Raw genomic sequence first — 22,338 nt, forward strand, 5'->3', positions numbered from 1 at the left:
CGAGATTATATGAAATATTATCACTTTTGTACCCGTTTTATCCCATTTGAACTCTACATTTTGAAGCAAGATGATCACAATATGTGTTTTTTGGCTCGTATATATCAGATTGTGGTGCATCAGAAACTGTGTTTTTACACAAAACGAGTACAAACTAGAGCATATTCCACGAAATCTAGATGATTATGTTGAATTTGACACCATAAGGGTGGAGGTGTAAGAAAAAATCATAGTTGAGGAGTAAATGTAATTATCCAAACAAGAGGGATTTTTTCATAAATTGACCATACCTCAGGGGGTTAGTTGTAATTTACCCTATCATTAATGGAGAAAATACAAGAAGTGGACTTGACTTTACTTTTTAATTCTTGATTGATAACTCAATCAAGGCCGGTTTTCAAGGGTGCAACGCAGCTGGTTTCTTACAATTTACAATATAATAAATGTAAAATCATAACTTATGCATCTCATTTTATTTTGAAAAATAATATATTGTTAATCATTTATAAATTAATACAGTATAGATTAGCAAAATTCTATTAATTTAGCAAAATATTAAATTACCGAACTATTAATTTAATGGTAAAATACAGTTTGCACCCTTGTACTATGATAAAGGTCGCATTCACCCCCTGTAGTATTAAAAACTACATAAACCCCCCTGCCGTGAGTTATTCTGTCGGTCAAAGCTGATGTGGCACGTTGACCACATATATTTCAATATTCTAGACATTTGTATCCCTTGACTATAGTGTGTGTATATATATCTCTCTACTATTTTATACCAATTAACAAAAAAAGATGAAACAAATTATAAAATTGTAAAAACAATTATAAAATGTAAAACTTCAAGTTTCAATTATTGATTTATAAATAATTATAATTTTGAAAACTTTAAATTGCAAATTATAAATTTATTACAAAAAAATAATAGGAATTACTAAATAATGAAATATGCTCTAATAATTTATAAAATGACAAAAAATATAAAAAAAAAATACTTTATTATAGAAATTCAATAAATATTATAAAATAAAATAAAATATGTACAAGAATCCTCATAGTCCCATTCCACCATCGGAATTTAGAAAAAAATTTGCTTCGTTCTCCAAACTGTACAAACATTTAGCAAAATTTCTCTTCATCATCTTCTAAAAATCATCAAAATCCCATCCCACCACCAACAACTGTCCAAATCTCGTCACACCACCAACAACAACCACCCATACCAACCTAATCCCCTCGTAGTACAAGAACCCATCACTGGATTTCGTGAAACAGTGCTGATTTTTTTGGATTCGATGTGAAGGTTACCGCCTTATACGAATGGATTTTGTGGAGAGGGTCGTGATTCCCAGCGGAAGAAGTGAACCCACCCTGGCCAGCCGGTGATGTTGTGGTGACGCGGAAGGGCCACGACATCGGAAGTCTGCAGCGGCGGTGGTCGAGGCAGAAGTGACGGCATATTGAAGGGAGGGGATCGATGGTGGTGGTGTACCGACGGCGGCGATGGTGTATCCTTTCGACAGGAGGGGATCCCCCTCGATGGTGATGGGGGTGGGGTGGTGAAATCATCGTCTCCACTTCTTGATTTTGGTGGTGGGTGGCTGAGACTTTTCACGAAAGTAAAAGACAAAAGGAGAGGGTATAAGAGTAATTGCACTGCAAAATTTAACACCGTCAATTTTTTGTTGACTGGCTGTCAAAAATATGGGGGGTTTTGTAGTTTTTAATACTACAGGGGTGAATGCGATATTTTTCATAGTACAGGGGTGGAAACTGTATTTTACTCTTAATTTAATACATTTTCATAGAGTCGGGACCAGGGGAAATTATTATTTAAGCAATGTTATATAGTATTATACTATAGTATATTATTATTTAAGCAATGTTATATAGTATTATACTATAGTATATTACAGTTGTAGTATACTACAGTATACTATAGTACATAAGACAGTTTCCATAGTAAACCACTGCACATTATATTACAATACAGTATACTATAGAATACTATAGTATATTACAGTTGCAATTACTATAGTATACTATAGTACATTATAGGATACCTGGATATATCATATTACGTATAGCATGGCCATATAGTATGATGTATTAACCTGTTTCAGTATATGTCAAAGTATCGTACTGAATAAATGGCAAAATGTGCATCGAATATGGGCATTAAATAGTGTCAATATAACCATATAATTTTGTTCACATAAAAATACCGAAAATGTAATTTGCACAAATGTTTACACTTGCGTACAAAAAAACAAAAACGAACTGACAAGAACTTATAGCTCAATCCATTTTGTAATTCAATTGATATTCTACAATGTCTCTTCTAATATTTGTAACCACCCCTTCCTCAGCTTCGTTTATTTCCAATGACATTTGAAGAAAATGTTCCCTGATGATGTACAACACAATTACACCATAATCGTTGTTCTCGAATTTTTGTTGTGGACTAGTCTAAATGCTTAAATGTTCGCCGAATGGGATATCAGAAATTCCATGTCTTGTGTTGTCGTCTCCAAGCATATTTTCTGCATATTACTTATACAAGTTAAATATATGTACTCATGTAATTGGAAAACGAACATATGAAGAAATATATGTTCAATGAAAAATGCAGGGAATATAAAGAGGAATAAGTACAAATTAAAGACCATATAGTTAACGAGGAATAATTTTATATTCAAAATGCCAGTCTATACAATACATAAACACTTATAGACCTGTGTTATCACACATTCATGAGAGTTTTCAACAAGATGTAGACACCAATAGAATGTATAGACAAAAAAAACAGGGTACTTGTGTTTTTAACAAATGGCGTAGACATCCACATACTCTACAGGCTATGAGGACCCCAAAATATTAACAAATGTGTATAGAATAAGTAGTACCAAATTTGTTAATATCCATTTTAGTGTTTACATCACCAATATCATAGGCATAGGCATCCGTAGATAGTCAAAAAAATTATTGTACAATTAACTAATTAATTCACAAACAACAGTAATTTAAACACCATGTGCTTATTTTCTTTTGTGGTTTTACACAATTTGCTGTGTGGCACACACAGTACATTATTTCTATAACATCAATAAAATCAGCCCAAATTTGTCGTTATGCACAAGTCTACATAAATAAGGCATAAACTTTTGTAGAGACCCAAACTATGTATACACAATCAAATCACCCGGAACATATATTCAAGCCCAGTTCTTAGAATGTTATAGACACCAAAACACTTTCTCAAACAATTAAACCAGCAGCCCCACGAATTTGCAAAGACAACAATAGAAACATCTATAGATCAAATCAACTATTATTGTCCTAATCTCGCAATAACTCTCACACACAAGCCATTTAACATATACAACCGAAGAAACTACATAGTAATCATAAACACCACATAACCTTATGAATAAACTCAAACAAATTACCACACATGTTCCATTCTTACCAGGGTTTAGCGCGTTTATATCTTGTTGTGCTTTCATCCTCATCTCTCCTACAAATTTTTTCTTGTTGAAAACACTAATTTTAAACTTGGGCAATAAACGCTGAAGACTCCAAAAAAACAATAAAATAAAAAAAAATAAAAATAAAAAAACTTACTTGTTTTGTTGCCTGATGTAGATATCTGTAGGGATAACAAAAGGTTTTGAATGGATTCTTCTTCGTCTTGTTTCAATTTGTCGTTGTTTTTTTCGCACCGTTGTAGAAGCGTAATCATAGAAGAAACAAGATTTTGGTGGTTGTTTGGGATAATTGGTAAAGCAGAAATTAGGAGATTCTTTTGAAAGGCGAGATTGGTGGGATTTGATTTGGGTTTTCCAAATTAAAAATTTAATGCCGTTAATCCAACGTGAGGGTATATTGGTGAGATTTTTACAAAATGATGTATAGCAAATCTTTTTTTGGGCTTGAGTGTATCATCTAATAAGGTTTCCCACTAGTGATGCATATCTTAAGCCCCCTTAATTTTAAAACTAAACAAGGCAAAGTCGTGTTTCCCACGTTTTAATAAAATACAACTTTTTATTGGCATTGGAAGCACATCACGTTATGGACAAAAATGAAAATACATTATATTTGATACAATCCAGCTGTGTTTTTTTTTTAATGTTTTTTTTAAACAGAAAATGTAGCGCCATTAGTATTTTTGACAGTTACTAACGTTGATTGAGTTATAGAAAGATACAAACTGTCCCACTTTGTAGTTGAGGGGCATTTTGAGTCGGATCCTATAGTCTAGGGGGTTAAATGTACTTGCCCCTAAATAATTTAAAGTTGCCAACCAAGTTGCAATTTCAAAAATTCCTTTAAAAAAAATCCTAAATTGTCCCTCTCTTTCTTCTCTGACTTCGTCTTCGTGCTCAAATAATCATTGTCGCCGGAGGCAATACCGCCGCCTAACAGTCGCACCACCACCACAGCGGCAACACCACCATGCTTCCACCTTTTTTTTTCTGGCCGTTGCTCCAGGGGCAATTGGGCTGCTCTGCTTGGTTCTGCAAACCCCATCCGAGAAAAGAAGAAGCAGTTACCCACCGCCGCCGTCCGGCCACGACGCCACTTACTCCACCGGAAAAGAAACCAAAAAGACGGCAAGCATGCCGTTCCCTTAGCTACCAACCCCGCTACGAAATGCAGATTCAGATTGGATGGGAATGCGGCGGTTGATTGTATAATGCATATTTGAAAAATCAAGAATAAAAACATAAACAAATTCCGAAAGAAATTAAGTGAAACAAAACATAGAGAAAGCTGTGAGCATTTTAGTGTACAATGCATTAATGCATTAATGGATGAATGAAACCCAACTTCCATTAAAAAGTACTTATTACTAATTAACAATTAACAAATCGATCTTTGATTTTCTGTAGATTCGACAGAGCTTCTTTCATATTTATCCTATCAAATGGAGATTCTACACAGCACTTCAAAGCCAACTCCAGTATGGACGACACACATTGCACGTTTTTCTCAAAGTCTTGTTTCTTCTCCGAATTCAATAAGCTAGCATCTATAACCCGACGTAACGACTCGTTATCTAGTGAGCTTTGAACCCAACTCTTTAAGGTTAAATTCCCGCCGAACATTTCATCGCTTGGTCGTTTTCTTGTAAAGGTTTCCATCACCATCACCCCATAACTATAAACATCGCACCTTTTCGAAACTAGCCCTTCCAATCCATACTCTACAAAACAACAATTAATTGTACACAAGTGTATGTTAATTGTTATATCTATCAACAATAAATTGAGAGTAAAATCTAATCAATTAATATATATATATATATATATATATATATATATATATATATATATATATATATATATATATATATATATATATATATATACATAGGAATAGAATAAGTTGATAATAGAATTAACCTGGTGCAATGTAACCAATTGTTGCTAGGGTGTTGGTGTGCACAATGCTCTGACCTTCGTCCAACAACTTTGCGATCCCGAAATCACTCACATGGGCAACCATTTCTTCATCTAACAACACATTGCTTGGCTTCAGATCGCAATGCACAATTGGTGTCGATAACCCATAGTGAAGATATTCCAATGCACACCCGACGTCAATCATTATGTTCAATCTTTGCATTATATCCAAGCAACAATTATGGGAATATAGCCATTTATCGAGGCTTCCATTTGGCATGTATTCAAGTACAAGTGCCTTGAAATCCTCGTTCGAACAACTGCTAATGACTTTGGTGAGATTTCTGTGACGGATGTTTCGTAGTATCTCACATTCAACATCAAAGCTCTTAGAAGAAGCTTCCGATAACGAATTGAAGACCTTTACAGCCAAAACCTTCCCATCTTTTAAAACACCTTTGTAAACTGAACCAAAACCCCCACGGCCTAGTAAATTCGTCTCGCTCAAGTGGTCAGTTGCTTGTAAGAGTTCATAATAGGAAACTCTTTCTGCTACAGCCGACAAAATCTCGTCAAGTCCATTCCCCGCTTTGTCTTTCCTTCTGCATTTTATCAAGATAATGAACGCCAAAAAGACGAGCGAGATAAATGCAACAACACCGGAAAGAATTAATATAGCAAAATGTGCCCTTATCATATTTTTCTTGTGATTGGAAACGTTACGACATAGAGGTACATTGAACCTTGGGATTCCACACAGTGCCTCATTACCCTTAAAAGAATCCATAGTGAAATTTACGAAAGGACCATCAGTCGGAATTTCTCCACTCAAATCATTAAAAGAGACATTCAAGTAGTCAAGGTGTTGAAGTGTTTCCAAAGACTTCGGGATTGAACCCGAGAGGTTATTATTAGACAAGTCTACAACTTCTAAACTGATCATGCTCCCCATCGACTCAGGGATAGAACCATCCAGATGATTATTCGCCAAAGATAAATTAGTCAAAGATACTAGCCTCCCAATCGTGCTTGGAATAGACTCTAACAACTGGTTTATCGATAGATTTATCAGAGTTGCCGACACTAAATTACCTACTTCAGGAGGTAAAAATCCAGTCAACGAATTCGAGGACAAGTCAAGCTCCAACAAATCTTTGAGGCCCCACACGCTTGATGGTATGCTTGAAGACAACATGTTGGAATTTAAAGAGATGTATCTTAAGGATGTTATATTTCCTAAACATTCGGGTATCGGACCGACAAACTTATTTTGGCTTAGTAATAAATAAAATAAGTTGTTTAAATCACAAAGATTTTCTAGAATGGAACCTCTCATATAGTTGTCATGTAAAGACAATCCTTGAAGCTTCTGCAAATGGTTTACAGTCGGTGGAATGTTACCATACAACTCGTTCTCGTGTAACGAAAATTTCACCAAGTTGCTTAAATTGCCGATTTCCGCAGGGATGATACCCTTGATTTTACAGTTGTAGGCGGTAAATCTTTGCAATGAGGTAGATAAATTCCCAATGGAAGCTGGAAGGATGCCATCTAAAGGATTATCACTAATTGCCAACGAATTTAAGGATCTGCAATTAGTCAAGGAAGTTATGAAGCTCAATTCTGAGGAAGTCGATTCGGTCCTTAGATTGTTGTCGTATAGATTGAGAAATTCAAGGATTCTTAGATTGCCGAGAAAATTAGGTACAAAACCAGTGAAGTTGTTCTTACTAAGGTCGAGAATTCTTAGTTTAGAACAGTTAGTGATCGAGTCGGGTATTGATCCACTTAGAAAATTTAAAGCGAGATAAAGTTCTTCAATAGACGGTAACCCGTGATCCAAATTAGTTGGAAGACTGCCTGACAGACTATTATCTGTAAGATCAAGAGATCGAAGATTTGACATGTTAAAGAGCTCTAATGGAATAAAACCAATGAAGCTGTTAAAGCTTAATAGCAATGCATCCAGTTGGTAAACTTTGCCAATTTCTCGCGGTAAACTACCTGTCAAGATTTAAAAGAAAAATAGAAAATAAACATTGCAACTATAGTGTGATAACATAGAAATTCTTCGAAAGTATTTTCTTAGTCGCACCTGTTAGGTTGTTGTATGCGATTTCCATGTGCTTGAGCTTTGTAAGATTCCCGATATGTTTTGGGAGGTTTCCAGACAGTTGATTATGATGTAGTAGTAAACGTTGGAGCGAAGAAATATTGAAGATAGTGAGGGGAATTGTGCCACTAATTTGGTTTCCTTCAATGCCAAGTATAGCGAGATTCTGAAGATTGCCAATCTCGGAAGGGATAACACCTACGGAACTCACAAAATTAAATTGTTAGAAAAATATATAATCAACCTAGTTCAACAAGAATGTGAGGTATTATACCGTATAAATTATTACTCCCAAGGTATAGAATCCGAAGAAATTTTAAATTGCCGATTTCCCGGGGTATCCGCCCGCTGAAGGTGTTGAAAGACAACGAGACAGTTTGAAGTAGTGAACATTCGGATAGACTTGTCGTCGGAATTTCGCCACGCAGCTTATTTTCAGACAGGTGAATATGTCGAAGAAGTGGAAGTTTACTACACATGTCACTTGGAAGGCCGCCACTCAATTCATTTTCGGTGAAACCAATAGTATTCAACGTCGACATGTTAAATATGGCTGACGGTATATTACCCGAGAGACGATTATACTCAATGGCGAGAAACTGCAGTTTATGAAGCCTCCCCAATTCTTGTGGAATATATCCTTGAAGAGAATTGAAAGAAAAATCAAGAACTCGTAGATTTGTCAGATTAGAGAGAGAACTTGGGATGAAACCAGTAAAACTGTTATTTCGTAGGGACAAATACTTAAGTTTGGTTAAAAGGCCTAACCAAGATTTTTCGGACAAAGGGCCGCCAAAAAGGTTGTAACTAAAATCAAGCGAAACAAGAAACGACAGGTTTCCTAATTGTGGTGGAATAGTGTCCGCCGAAAGACCCATTTTTGAAATATTTAGTGCAATTACTCGATTATGGCGAGAGTCGCAAGTGACACCAATCCAACTACAGACAGAGCTTGAGTTGGTCCAATTTTTCGTAATAATACGATAAGGGTCCGAAGTGATGTGGGATTTGAAAACAAAAAGAGAAGATTGATCGGTGACGATGCTAAGTGTGCTTGTCGAGTTTGAAGCTAAGCAATGGATTTGGCAGAATAGTTGTAGAAGGACTGTATATGCAAGAATACTGCAAATGCAATAACATGTTTTCTCCATAACTTGAAAGCTTATGGTTTGCTTGTTTGTTTGAGGTTGTAATAATGGTGATATATAGTGAAATAGCAAATTAAAAAACTAAAAAGGCCTCTTTGATTATCGTGGATAGAATTATTGTTTGATAACTATTGATTGTCGATCGGCACAAATAATTCACACAACTTTATGGGTGTTTGTTTCTTACAATAAATTAGTGTGACACCCTTTACTTTTCATGTTGTGTCATTGTTGATTTCATGTCATTGAAAAAGATGCATCACGCTTTGTTTTGAAAGAGAATTTCATATTGGGAAAATTACAATTTTTAATTTTCAAGTTTGCACTGATTTCATATTTGGTCCCCCATGTTCACAAAAACATATTTGGTCCCTCATGTTTCAATAATTTAAGGGAAAGTTAGATTTTTGGTCCCTCATGTTTGGCCCGATTCCACTTCTGGTCCCCATTGTTCCAAAGTGAACAAAGTTAACCTCTAAGGTTCAATTTTAAACACTTTCGGTCCCCGCCGTTACATATCTGTTAGCAAGTGACGGAAAACACTAGTTTGGGCCAAAATTGAAATTGAAAATTTTTTTGGGGCTGAAAAAAATTAGAAATTAAAAATATACTACTTATAATTAAACTTTTAATATATATAAAAAAAAAAAGAAATGTACTAAACAATTATTTTTAATTATACTTAATATTGGTTTTAATTATACTACTTATAATAAAAAAAATAATGATAAAAAATAAAATTAACTAAATAAATTATTTTTAATTATAAAATGAGAAATTAACTAAACAAATTTCATTATACTTAATACTATTAAAAAAATAATTATAAGTAGTATATTTTAAATTTCTAATTATGTTTCAGCCCCAAAATAATTTTAGATTTTAATTTTGGCCCCAAAATAGTGTTTTCCGTTACTTGCTAACGGACATGTAACGGCGTGGACCAAAAGTGTTTAAAATTGAACCTTGGAGGTGAACTTTGTTCACTTTGGAACAACATGGACCAAAAATGGAATCATACCAAATATGAAGGACCAAAAGTGTAATTTCCCATAATTTAACTTTTTTTTGTCATTTCCGTCCATTTTCCGTTAGTCTGTTAGCTAAGTCAGTGATGGGCACAAGCTTGACGGAAAGTACTAAGAATGATGAATTTTTGAAACATGAGGGACGATGTAATTTTTGTGAACATGAGGACCAAATGTAAAATCCGTGCAAACTTAAAGGATGAAAACTATATTTTTCCCATAAGATATTTTGTCACTCCAACTACAATTATTATTTAAAGTTATTGGTAGAACTATCTTTTTTGTGATGTATTCCAGTCTGCGGGTAGAAATTTGTATCAAAAATTTTGAATTCCGTCGATTCTTATCTGTTTTTTTTTTTTCTTTATTTTTTACTTCCAAACAATAGTTTTCCGAATTTTGAAATTTCAATTTTCGATTTTTGAATTTTCTTTTAGAATAGCATTTTAATTTTCGATCCGATTTCAATTTCAAATTTTTTTTTTTTCAAATAACACTTATAATATTAACATTATTCCAATATTTTGTTAATCCCAATCCGAAATATTCCAATTTTGAAACATGTTTTTTCATGCTTATTTTTTCGAAATTCTAATATCCGATTTTTCACCTATTTTGCGAATGAAATGGGATTGGTTATCTTTTCACTATCAAAAAAATTAGATTTTATTTTTAAATGCTAATTCCAATTAATCATATCCGTTCGATTTCTACCCTGACCCTTATCATAGGAACAATAAGGATATTGGTCTTTTGGCGTAAAGGATTAGTACTAGTGCCAACAAACATGGATGGAAAGCACGAAAAAAGGTTGAAATTTGGGAAGTTTATACGTAAACCGTCGAATTTGAATTTAAGACATGCTTGTGACGTACATTGGATTTCGGCGATCTAAATTCGTTTTGACCATCAAAAGTCAGTTATTTGCCGTTTTCACAAGCTTTTAGAAAATTCATTTATTTTTGTAGAAAATTCCGATTACAGTTTCGCAAATTTGAGTTCGATAAGCATGAGTTGAAGAAGATTTTTATTGACAGGTAAGAGATTTAGTTGCCATGGCCAACAATAAGGTAAGCTTTAATTTGGTTTCTTGATCTTATTGGAAAAATTGTCCTCTATTATTGCAAGAGAATAAGTAAAGTATGCTGTGAGAATCGTTTTCAATCTTTATAAACTTTTAATAGGTGGAAAAGCAATTTGTTCACAAAAGTGATGTATGTGGTTTAGCAATGTTGACACCAACGCAAGAGTAAATCACTGGAAACTGTGGCAAATTATGGTCACCCTTGAGTTATAGTTAAATCTCGAAAACCTCTTTCATATTCGAGAAATTACAGCTACCCTTAACTATGTATTATCTTAAGAAAAAACCCTCCAGAGGTAAATTTAGGGACGTTAAATCGGTAAAACTGAACCGAAATAGTGGTACGCCAACATTTCATACCGTTTACCGAACGGAATATACGATTTGATTCGGTAAATAACCGAATTAAATAAATTTTATGTAAAAATGTTTAAAAGGAGTGGGTGACTGTAATTACTCAAACAAGAGGGGTTTTTAACAATTTGACCATAACGCAGGAGGATGGCTGTAATTTGCCCTTGGAAATTAATACGATATCATGCCTCGATGTAAAAAATAAGGGCGGATTACAAAAACCCTAATGACGAGTAATTAGTTTTTTTTTTTTAAATTATATTTTTTTGTCTTATAAATATATCCAACCATCAACTCTTTTATATGTACTAAAAATTACCCTCAATTCCTTGAAACTCTAATTCACTACAATTTTATGATTTAAACCCTAATTTAACTCCAATTTTATTAATTAACCAATTTTGACGGTTACTGTCGGTCTTCGGTGTTGACTTCTTTCTTGAGTTTTTTTCTGTCATAAAATAATATTACTGTTAACACAACAATATTACTTGTTAATTGTAGTACTATTGTGTTGGATTGCAATATTACTGTCTTGGCCTTAAATATTATTGTCAGATAGTAATAGTGGTGTTAACAAAGTAGTATTATTGTCTTGCCCAGCAATATTACTGTCTCATACAGTGGTATTACTATTAGCACAGTAATATTACAATGGTGCTTGTTTTAAAAAAAAATTGAAAAAAATGAAAAGATTAAAAAATGTTTAATATTACTGTAGTAAGACGGTAAAATTAGTGTATTGTGTTCACAGAAATCTTACTGTGTTAACCGGTCAACGGTGGAAATAAAATAATTCAAAAAAAAATAATTCAAGGAAAAAAAAGTCAATGTCCGAGACTGACGATCAAAGGTTGTGGCGGGAAAAGGATTCAAAAAAAAATCAACGGCGACGACGGGAAAAAAAATTACGATTTTTTTTCCAAAAAAATAAAGAAAGACAAATCAATGTCGATCAGTGGCCGAAAAAAAAAGTTCAAAAAAATCCAAAAGAAATGTGAAAATAAGGGTTAATATAATATATTTGCTAAAATATAGGGTCAATGTGCAATATTTGTTAAGTTTCAACGTTATGGATGAAAATATTGTAAATTGTATGTGAGGGGCATTTTGGGCAAGAGATAAGGGGATGGGTTTTCATGTATAATTGATTTAGGTCTGGATAGGAGTGCAAATAAATCTTCATCTTGGATTATATACAATTCGTCCATTAAACATTATTATAAATGTTGGGAATTATGAACTATGGTGCATATACTAATCGCAAAAACTAGGTAATATGAGTTTTTTAGTCCTATAAGTTTACTAGTTAGGAGTTGTAGTTCAACACATTTCAAAATCACAATGTTAGCTATGTAAGTTATAAAAGTTAAGAATATTTTTTTTTTTTTTTTTTTTTTTTTTTTTGGTAATGCAGGAACCCGCAGCCAACCATATAGGTGCACTGGGTAAACCTACACTCTCGTATAATAGCTTGCAAACCATACGAGAGATGTAAACCACACTAGGCTAACCATGTGTGACAAGCTCGACCTAGCGACCGTTGGCAAGGGGATTCGAACTTGGGTCAATTGACCCAAGCTCTCTTGCTCCAACCGCTAGGCCACCCTTGCGGGAAAGTTAAGAATTTTGATCCTATAACCCGCTGTAATAGGTAATATGCAATGGTTTATTGAATGGGTTAGACATTTAATTTATAAAGATAAAATAGATTAAAATAAAATTAATTAATGTGATCAATGAGTTGGATGATTTTGGAGAAAAATAAAATATACCATCAAATTACTTTTTATTTAACGAAAAAAATAAGCATTTTTTAGTAACTGTTCTTGTAATTGATATTTCATAGTTTCAATTGATAAAAATAGTTGCAGAAATTTTGCATTAAAAAAGCCTGGTTTCGCAATTGAAGTTCGAAACTATTATGATGTGAAATCAATTTGTTTCCTAGGCGAAAGTCACCGAAGAAGACTTCAAAGTCAAGTCTACCAGAACTATTACGCTCAAGATAAAATTAGCTAAAATTAAATTAAATAGTTTAATAAAAATCCAATTGTTTATCCGATCTCAGAACGGTTCAATAATTTTTTTTCTTTCTAAAAAGCAAGATAACTCAAGATAATATAATATTTGCGAGTTGGCATAGTAAGTTATTGAAGATACCAAACATCAAATATAGTTTAATTATTCAATTAATAATAACTAATCTTTCCAACCAAACAAGACGTAGTGTAAAATTAATCGAAACAAAAGACTCTTCTTATAGAAACCGGCAGAAAATTCTAAGAAACTATTAATTATCACAAACAAAAGTTAGGTGATCTGAGTTTGGACAGGTAACAGTTGACAGGAAATTAAATATGATGGCCCTATTTTCAATTGACTTGGTCCAATAAATCACTTGGTCAAACTAAAATAAATTTCAATTTTCAACACATACACACATAAATAAATACATACAACCATACTTAACAAATAATTTTGCATAGTACTACTCAATCTCATCATGGAAAAAACCTCGTACTTTAATATTGCATACACTATAATTTTTCTAGCCATAATAACATCTACCAATAGCCTTAGCCTTGCAACAGATCAATCTTCTCTTCTTGTTTTAAAATCCCAAATCACTTTAGACCCTTATGGTATTATTACAACCAATTGGACAAATTCAAGCTCCGTCTGCAGTTGGATCGGCGTCACTTGTGGGGCCCACAATAATCGAGTAACCGTACTGAATATTTCTTTCATGAACCTTTCCGGCACGATGCCACCACAACTAGGACTTCTACCTAAACTCGAGGTTCTCGCCTTACGAAATAACAGTTTTACCGGTTCCATACCGAGCTCTCTCTCTACCCTGACAAATCTACGAGTTCTTGATTTTTCGTTCAATTCTCTTGAAGGGGGTATTCCACGAGAGTTCGGGATGCTTCAAAGTCTTCAAACATTGAGCATTCAATACAACCGTCTCTCGGGGAATATACCGTCACCCGTATTTAACATATCGACCCTGAAAGCTATAGCTTTATCGGGAAATGAATTGAGCGGTAATCTTCCAAGTGATATTTGTAGTAATCTTCCACTCATTCAAGGAATTTACCTATCGAGTAATAAGATGACTGGCGAAATTCCGTCGAATCTATCCGAATGTTCGCAACTTCAAATAATCGCTATGGCTTACAACTCATTTAGTGGGCAAATACCGAAAGAAATCGGCAATCTAAAATTTCTCCGGGGATTGTTTCTCGGCGGTAACAATTTAAGTGGTAAATACTACTACTACTACTACTACAAATTCTTACACAAGTATAGATTGACATATATTGTCCCTTTAAATTTTTTTTGTTTAAATATTGTAACCTTTTAATTTCCAGGTGTTATCCCGGCGGAGATTGGCAATCTTCCGAACCTGGTCGAGTTTGCCGTTGAAAGGAATCATCTAACCGGCTCGATTCCACGAACTATTTTCAATATTTCCTCTCTCCAACTTCTATCGCTATACCTCAATGAATTGTCTGGAAACCTCCCGAAAGATATCGGAAATCTTACAATGCTCAAATCCTTGGAACTCATCTCCAACAACTTAACAGGTGTGATTGATCGAAAGACCTTCTATATAATATATATATACATACATATATATATATATATATATATATATATATATATATATATATATATATATGTATGTATATGTTCGATATTTTACGGAAATATATGAACAATATTAACAAAGAAATATTTTGAAGTTCGTATCTCCTTCTACATATTTTACTCATGTGCAAAACCTTATTGAATTACATGTACAATCTTTACACCTATTTATACTAGTCTAGGTATAACTTATAAGTAGTACATGCATCATATTAAACAAGGTTCATGAATTTTAGATAAACATGTATCTAACTGTTCTTGTATTTACCTATTTACCCTTTCATACATTATAATTTATACATATATGTGGACCATTTTAGGAAGTGCATTATTTTCTATAAAATTTGAATCTTGGCAGGTGGTTTACCGCGAGAAATTGGCAAACTTCGCGAGCTGAATAAACTATATTTACAATTTAATGCCTTCACCGGTTTGATTCCAGTTGAGCTCTTTAACATGTCGAATCTACGAATTCTTGGACTCTCGGATAACCGTTTCTCAGGCGGTCTTCCTACCAATATGAATTACAAGTTACCATATCTTGAAGGACTTTACCTCAGTGTAAATTACCTTAGTGGAGAAATACCACACTCCATCGTTAACTGTTCTAAACTCAGAATTCTCGAACTCGGTTCTAATAACTTCACCGGTTTCGTACCGCACTTTCTCGGCAACTTAAGACTCCTAGAAACTCTTAACCTATTCGGCAACAATCTAAGAACCGAACCATCTTCTTCGGAAATGAGCTTCGTAACTTCCTTAACAAATTGCCGATTTCTAAAACAGCTTGTGTTAGATCATAATCCTCTAAACAGCTTCATTCCAGCTTCCATTGGAAACTTTTCTACGTCGTTGCAAATGTTCCACGCCTCCAATTGTGGTATTAAGGGTAGTGTCCCGTTAGAAATTGGCGATTTAAGCGGCATCGTGAGACTTTCTTTAACCGATAACGAGTTATCCGGTAACATTCCACTTTCTATTAAAAACATGCGGAAGCTTCAAGGATTATATCTGCAAAACAACGATATCGGAGGTTTCGTTCCGGAGGGTATGTGTGATCTACGGAGTTTGGTTGAATTACGTTTAAGCCGTAATAAATTCTCCGGTGCGATACCGGAATGCTTAGGAAATATCGCATCTTTAAGATCTCTCTCTCTAGATTCCAACATGTTTAGTTCGAGCATACCATCAAGCGTGTGGGGCCTCAACGATTTGTTGGAGCTAGACTTGTCGTCGAATTCGTTGACTGGATTTTTACCTCCTGAAATAGGTAATTTAGTGTCGGCAACCCTGATCAATCTATCGATAAACCAGTTGTCGGAGTCTATTCCAAGCACGATCGGAAAGTTAATATCGTTGACTAATTTGTCTTTGGCGAATAATCTTCTACAAGGTTCTATTCCCGAGTCGATCGGGAGCATGATCAGTTTAGAAGCTGTAGACTTGTCAAACAATAACCTCTCGGGTTCGATCCCGAAGTTTTTGGAAACACTTCAACACCTCGACTACTTGAATATCTCTTTTAATGATTTGAGCGGAGAAATTCCAACCGGTGGTCCTTTCGTAAATTTCACTATGGATTCTTTCAAGGGTAATGATGCATTATGTGGAAACGAAAGATTCCATGTACCACGTTGCATCCGTAATGTTCCCAAACACGGGTCAAGAATGAAAAGGGCACACTTGGCATTATTTATTCTTGCTGGGATTGTCGCATTTATCTCCGTCGTCGGTTTGGCCGTCATCGTCATCATAAGGCACAAAAGAAAAGACACAGCAATCGGTGCAATCGATGCGATTTTATCTGCTGCGCCGGAGAGAATTTCTTATTATGAACTGTTAGAAGCAACTGACAACTTCAGCGAGACGAATTTACTAGGTCGCGGGGGTTTTGGATCCGTTTATAAAGGTGTTCTAAAAGATGGGAAGGTTTTGGCTGTAAAGGTGTTCGACTCGCTATCGGAAGCTGTTTCCAAGAGCTTTGATGTCGAATGTGAGGTACTACGTACTATCCGTCACAGAAATCTCACCAAAGTCATTAGCAGTTGCTCGAACAAGGATTTCAAGGCACTTGTACTCGAATACATGCCGAACGGAAACCTCGATAAATGGCTATATTCACACAACTATTGCTTGGATCTCGTGCAAAGATTGAATATAATGATTGATGTTGCGTGTGCGTTGGAATATCTTCACCATGGCTATTCGACACCAATTGTTCACTGCGATTTGAAGCCAAGCAATGTCTTGTTGGACGAAGAAATGGTTGCACATGTGAGTGATTTTGGGATCGCAAAGTTGTTAGGCGAAGGCGAGAGCGTTGTGCACACAAGCACCCTAGCAACAATGGGTTACATTGCACCAGGTAAATCTTATTTTTCCCACTATTCCTTTTATGCATACTTTAATTATATATTGATTAGATTACTTATAATGGTATGATTGTTTGATTGTTATAATATAGAGTATGGTTCGGAAGGGCTTGTTTCTACAATGTGTGACGTTTATAGTTACGGGGTAATGCTTATGGAAACATTTACACGAAAAAGGCCGAGTGATGATATGTTTGTGGAGGGTTTGAGCTTAAAGAGTTGGGTCGAAAGCTCGATTCACCGGTCATCGAGTGATGTTATTGATGCCAATTTATTGAATGAACAATCGTTGAAGGAAAACCGGCATTGTGTAACGTCCATTCTTGAGTTGGCTTTGAAGTGCTCTGCAGAATCTGCGGGTGATAGGATAAACATGAAAGAAGCTTTGGCAGAGCTGCGGAAAGTCAAAGATCGACTTCCGCGCATTATGCATAAGTATGAGACGCCAAACACTTTGTTAATTGTTAAGGCCGAATAAATCTGACCGCGTTGCAGTTTCTGTAATGTATCAAATTTAATGGGTTCGAGAGTTTCTAATAATGTCATAGATATTACATGAAAACATAATCATATTTGTCGGAGAATGAATCTTTCACGAGAATGTGATCCCGTCTGTTGCTTCAATAAAAATACACGAGTCAGTACGTGAAATTAAAGATTAAAATAAAAATACAATTATCGAGGACATGTGTATTGAGGCCGTACTGAGGAAATGTTGCCAACCTTTCTGCACAAAAACGAAGGTTGTACGTCTCAACTTTACACTTTAGCTACAATTACAGTGTCGTTCCAAAGTCCAACTTGAAAAAAAAAAATAGAATCATATTACAAAGATCACTGTATCGGACGAGGAATTTAACTTTGTCACTCACCGTTTCTCCAATATATTCTCTGTTGCCTGTATGTGCATTCATCTCCACCGAACACGTTTTTTTCTCAAAATAGAGATACGAAACTCGAAGGACAAATTTCGTTCGGAAACCAGCGTATGTTTCAACACTTGTATTTCCTTGATTCACTGATTTGAGGTTGAAGTCGAAACGAGTGGGATCGACTCAGCAGAGTTATCCGAGCTAACTCTAGAAGCTTCCTTTTTCAACTTGTGGTTGTTGTATGCAGCTACCCCGGCTATAGCTGCAGTAACCATACACTCTTTTCCGTTAAATTTTTCTATAATTATTCGACTCATATATGAAGTGAAAATCAATAGCTACCCTGTGTAATATTAAATTACTAAAAAACTACCTCGTGTTATTTTATTAACAAAAAAGCCCCTACTATTCAACTTTTTACAGCGCAAACACAACCCACCTAAACAGGGGTACTAATTGCTAAAAAAGATTAAATCCGGGGGGGGTGGTGGGTTTGCCGGTAAAATAACAGGAGGTAGTTATTTAGTAATTCGATATAACGCAGGGGTACTAATTGAATGAACTTTTTTTTCAATAACAAAACCTCACCACATTGCTAGAACTTCAAAGAGAGTAAATCAATCTTTAAAGGCAAAAATCACACTTACCAATGGCATAGCCGAAGAGATTGATAAGTGTCAATTTCGTGTCAGCGAAAAGAAGGGCCGACAGCAAAACCACAACCCAGTCCTTGACAACACCAGCCACACGAATAGTCAAAGCACTCGTATGCGAAATTACGAGAAAAACCGAAAGATTGAGCGCAAAAGTACAAAGAGAATTAAGCGTCAGAACAAGTGGCTTAAAGTTCCATGTTCCTTGTGCATCCATTCTAGGCATCTCCAAGAATATCCACGGCAATAAGAGGCAAACGGCACTACATTAATTAAAAGAATATCAAAAGAAAATTCATTAAAAAAATTCAAATAATATTATAAGCTCGAAGGAAAAGAAAAGAAAAAAAAAACGAAATCTTTTTTACCTGCAGGGGCTAACGTAGTACATCATGGAAATAGGGTTAAGTTTTAAGCCCTTACGTTTAACGAAAATCTCCATGAATATTAGCCTCAAAGCTTCGCCGACAACACCTCCCATTTGGTAAACGACACCGACCCAATTAATACTTATTTCTCCCACAGATGCAACCAATACACCAAAACTGATAACCGACATTATTAGAAGCATTCTGCAACTCATCACTTCAAGCCCGGCTAATACGCCCAGAATAAAGACGGCCACTGGCACTGTAGTCATCACCAAAAATCAAAATTAAGTATTTTTAGTTAAAAAAAAATAAAAAATAAATAAAAAAAAAAAATTCCAGGTTAAACGTACTGATTGCTTTCAACATTTGAGCAAATGCAACAGAGATGTAGAGGTAAGCAGTATTCCCGAGCCAGAGTGTCATAGCAAACATCGCACCGATTGGGAGAACTGAAGATACGTATCTGTAACACTCAGAGCTTGTCTTTTTAAAAGATAATATTACAAATAATTTATATTAAATATAATAATACAAGCGTGTCGTAATTAATGCAATCAGAGAAATACAAATCCCTTCCAACAACAATTTTCCTTCGGGGCAAATTGGTAATAACCTTCTGATGATGAGACCATTAACTTAAAATTCCTCTATCTTTGGGTGCTTTTAACTTGTAATTTACGAACATCCACAAAACGTGTATCAGAAATATCTATGCATAGTAGATAATGCATATATATATATATATATATATATATATATATATATATATATATATATATATATATATATATATATATATATATATATAATATATATATATATATATATATATATATATATATATATATATATATATATATATATATATATATGAATACTCACATATCCAAAGTCATTCCTTCCTCAACTTTCATTATCTGAAGAAAAGTAAAAGTTAATTTATATTAAATACTGATAATGCTAAATATCCAAATTATGAAAGTTTCGTTTTGGAAAGATTATTACCTTGAGAACTTTGGTAAGTACAAAACACAGAACAGAGGAGAAGACCATGTGAAGCAGTGTCAATCCGAGAGGATACGGGAAGTTTATTTCCTTCGACGATAAAACCCACTGCATTTGGTCAAATTTTGATGAACTGCATTAGCCATGCGAAAAAGAAAAATAACACTAATTGATAAATGATTGACATAGGAACTAGCACCAAGATTCGTTTTTTCCTCGTCACGCTGTCCAAAAATATGCAACAAGTGAAAGAGAAAAGGAGAAGACCCTTGTAAAAAAGCAGCATATGTCGCACATGATTTACAAATAAGAGAATCGAAATATTTTACTGCTACATTTATACTTGCGGGGGTAAAAGTTATTCGATTGGCATACAGTTCATAGTTAGGAGAAAAATAGGTCAGCAAAAAAATAATGAGTCGATAATTCCATGAAATATATAATTATGGTTTTGCGACATTTTATCAAGTAAAACTCAACGATTAACCTCAAAACCGATAACGTATCAATAAAACAAGTCCCAGAATCAAGAATTCTCGGTTTCTACCTCCCAATAAAATATAAGAAATCGAAACTTGTCCATCATTAATGTGGAGAAATTTACAACATATCTCCTCTTTGTCAAAGCTTAGTACTTATTCATTAGAGGGTAAAGTTAGAGAATTTAGTTTATTTGTGATACGATGAACATTATTTCCATTTCATAGTAATTTTTCAGAATATAATAATGTAGCATTCCTTTGGCCCTATACACATCCTAAACCGAAGTCCGTATGTTAGTAAAATGTATCCAACAAATGAAATACCTATCGGAAAAACAAGAATTCATTTCTAGCAGTTAAAGGTACTTTCACATAGTATCAACCCCCCTATTAACTATGGGTAACAACCGACAAGCTGATCACAACAACCATCCTTATAAAAGCGAAGTTAGTTAGCTGACAGATAAGTATAGCAAAAAACGGAGCACATATTCTCAAACGTTTCCTCTTTCCCTGCATATTCAGTGGATTTAAAGATTAAAACAGATCGATTTAGCATACATACCACCACATGTTCGACGAAATGCCAAGCTGAAAAGTTCAACACTAAAATCTACTCCCACACAAGCATATACATTTGAGAAATGGATAGCTAAACGGAAAAATAAACAAGGGTTCACTTCTAACAGTGAAATAGTGAAGTATCATCCCCAAAATCAAACCATAGTTAAAAAGCTAACTGGCTGATGATCGCAAGACCCAAGTTAGTTAGCTCATAGATAATAAATTACAGCCAAAAAAAAAAAACGGAGCCACATTCCGCGGATTTAAATATCAAAAAACCGGATCGATTAAGCATCATCCCACCAAGTGTTCGACAAAATGCCAATTAGAAAAAGTTCGAAATCAATGAAAATGGAGAGAATAGATAAACGGGTAAATAACGACGGGAAAACCTTGTTGAAGAAGATCTGGCCGCTGGAGAGAGCGATGTAGATGAGGATATAGATGTACGTCAAGAACTCTTCTTTCACCCATTTGGGACGCCGATCTGCCATGGCTGCCTGCGGGTTTTGGCCCAATGGAATCAAAAGGCAGAAGAAGGCGAAGTGGAATCGGAATCGGAATCTCCGGCGGAATGTGGACGCGTATTGTAGTTTATCGGCATACAGGTGGCCGGTGGTGAATGGCGTTTTGTTGACTTGAAAGAAAGATTATCCGGAAAACCAAACAAAGATTTGCTTCTAAATCCAGTTTTTGCTGGAGCGGGGGGCCACAATCTTAATTGCTGTTAGGGGAGCAATTTTTTGTTCTTGTCGTTTTTAATTGTAATTATGTAGTATTTTATTTAGGGGAAATTACACTTACACCCTTGATGCATGTTAAAATAACTTTCGTGTAGTATCGGTAATTACAATCACCCCTAAAACATTGTTAGAAATCCTAACGCAATAATGCATTGGATAAGTTATTCCGTTACAATTCTAACGGACTATTAGTTTCAGACATTGGTGGACACAACATAGAGTTAGATGGGTAACATGGCTCTCCTAACATTTCTTAAATCTTTATTATCTTCTGTAAGACTTATAATTTTTTGTCTATGTTAGCATTAACGTCCCGCGGGAAACACGTATATAGTGCATATCGGCCTTTAGGTCATGAAATCTTGGCTCAAGTAATTGTTTCAGGGGTGTAGTTATAATTATCAATACCACAAGAACCTTAAAGTTATTTTAGCATACCTTCAAGGTGTAAGTGTAATTTACCCTTTTATTTATTGTG

General features: G+C 34.7%; 3 protein-coding genes and 1 long non-coding RNA gene across 5 annotated transcripts; 1 reads left to right on the forward strand and 3 right to left on the reverse strand.

Moving 5' to 3' along the window:
- Positions 1-2,200: 2,200 nt before the first annotated feature.
- Positions 2,201-3,972, reverse strand: LOC148768788 (uncharacterized). The gene is made up of 3 exons (XR_016032910.1): positions 3,631-3,972; positions 3,476-3,536; positions 2,201-2,549 (listed from the first exon to the last, which is right to left on the reverse strand). It is a non-coding gene; the product is annotated as an uncharacterized LOC148768788 (long non-coding RNA).
- A 772-nt stretch (positions 3,973-4,744) lies between these two features.
- LOC105970270 (uncharacterized) lies at positions 4,745-8,931 on the reverse strand. 2 transcript variants are annotated; one of them, XM_088822370.1, is made up of 5 exons: positions 8,296-8,711; positions 7,802-8,167; positions 7,510-7,725; positions 5,415-7,418; positions 4,745-5,215 (listed from the first exon to the last, which is right to left on the reverse strand). In XM_088822370.1, the coding sequence occupies exons 2-5, from the start codon at positions 8,067-8,069 to the stop codon at positions 4,866-4,868; spliced, it is 2,838 nt and encodes a 945-aa protein (XP_088678496.1). In that variant the 5' UTR covers positions 8,070-8,167; positions 8,296-8,711; the 3' UTR covers positions 4,745-4,865. The 2 variants fall into 2 exon arrangements, with proteins under 2 accessions (XP_088678496.1, XP_088678495.1); XM_088822369.1 differs by having other exon boundaries at positions 7,802-8,931.
- Positions 8,932-13,591: 4,660 nt separating this feature from the next.
- LOC105970268 (uncharacterized) lies at positions 13,592-17,771 on the forward strand. Its single transcript, XM_012995078.2, has 4 exons — positions 13,592-14,410; positions 14,519-14,734; positions 15,157-17,163; positions 17,263-17,771. Exons 1-4 carry the CDS (start codon positions 13,648-13,650, stop codon positions 17,646-17,648), a joined length of 3,372 nt encoding a protein of 1,123 aa, XP_012850532.2. The 5' UTR covers positions 13,592-13,647; the 3' UTR covers positions 17,649-17,771.
- A 41-nt stretch (positions 17,772-17,812) lies between these two features.
- On the reverse strand, positions 17,813-21,857 carry LOC105970408 (Nucleotide/sugar transporter family protein). Its single transcript, XM_012995224.2, has 7 exons — positions 21,510-21,857; positions 20,072-20,179; positions 19,949-19,983; positions 19,417-19,529; positions 19,064-19,325; positions 18,690-18,958; positions 17,813-18,304 (listed from the first exon to the last, which is right to left on the reverse strand). The coding sequence occupies exons 1-7, from the start codon at positions 21,609-21,611 to the stop codon at positions 18,186-18,188; spliced, it is 1,008 nt and encodes a 335-aa protein (XP_012850678.2). The 5' UTR covers positions 21,612-21,857; the 3' UTR covers positions 17,813-18,185.
- Positions 21,858-22,338: the final 481 nt, after the last annotated feature.

The sequence above is a fragment of the Erythranthe guttata genome, chromosome 8 (genome assembly GCF_056151865.1).
Source record: "Erythranthe guttata isolate IM_541 chromosome 8, IM_541, whole genome shotgun sequence".
Classification (NCBI taxonomy): domain Eukaryota; kingdom Viridiplantae; phylum Streptophyta; class Magnoliopsida; order Lamiales; family Phrymaceae; genus Erythranthe; species Erythranthe guttata.

Excerpts from the sequence above, each read along its gene's own strand:
- LOC105970270 (XM_088822369.1), bottom strand. The coding sequence starts at position 8,678 with ATGGAGAAAACATGTTATTGCATTTGCAGTATTCTTGCATATACAGTC. Across the intron at positions 7,419-7,509 it reads CGCATACAACAACCTAACAG|GTAGTTTACCGCGAGAAATT; the intron begins GTGCGACTAAGA and ends AAATCTTGACAG. Across the intron at positions 5,216-5,414 it reads AATTGGTTACATTGCACCAG|AGTATGGATTGGAAGGGCTA; the intron begins GTTAATTCTATT and ends GTTGTTTTGTAG.
- LOC105970268 (XM_012995078.2), top strand. The coding sequence starts at position 13,648 with ATGGAAAAAACCTCGTACTTTAATATTGCATACACTATAATTTTTCTA. Across the intron at positions 14,735-15,156 it reads CATCTCCAACAACTTAACAG|GTGGTTTACCGCGAGAAATT; the intron begins GTGTGATTGATC and ends GAATCTTGGCAG. Across the intron at positions 17,164-17,262 it reads AATGGGTTACATTGCACCAG|AGTATGGTTCGGAAGGGCTT; the intron begins GTAAATCTTATT and ends GTTATAATATAG.
- LOC105970408 (XM_012995224.2), bottom strand. The coding sequence starts at position 21,611 with ATGGCAGATCGGCGTCCCAAATGGGTGAAAGAAGAGTTCTTGACGTAC. Across the intron at positions 20,180-21,509 it reads GCCAGATCTTCTTCAACAAG|TGGGTTTTATCGTCGAAGGA; the intron begins GTTTTCCCGTCG and ends GACCAAATGCAG. Across the intron at positions 19,326-19,416 it reads TCAAATGTTGAAAGCAATCA|TGCCAGTGGCCGTCTTTATT; the intron begins GTACGTTTAACC and ends TGATGACTACAG.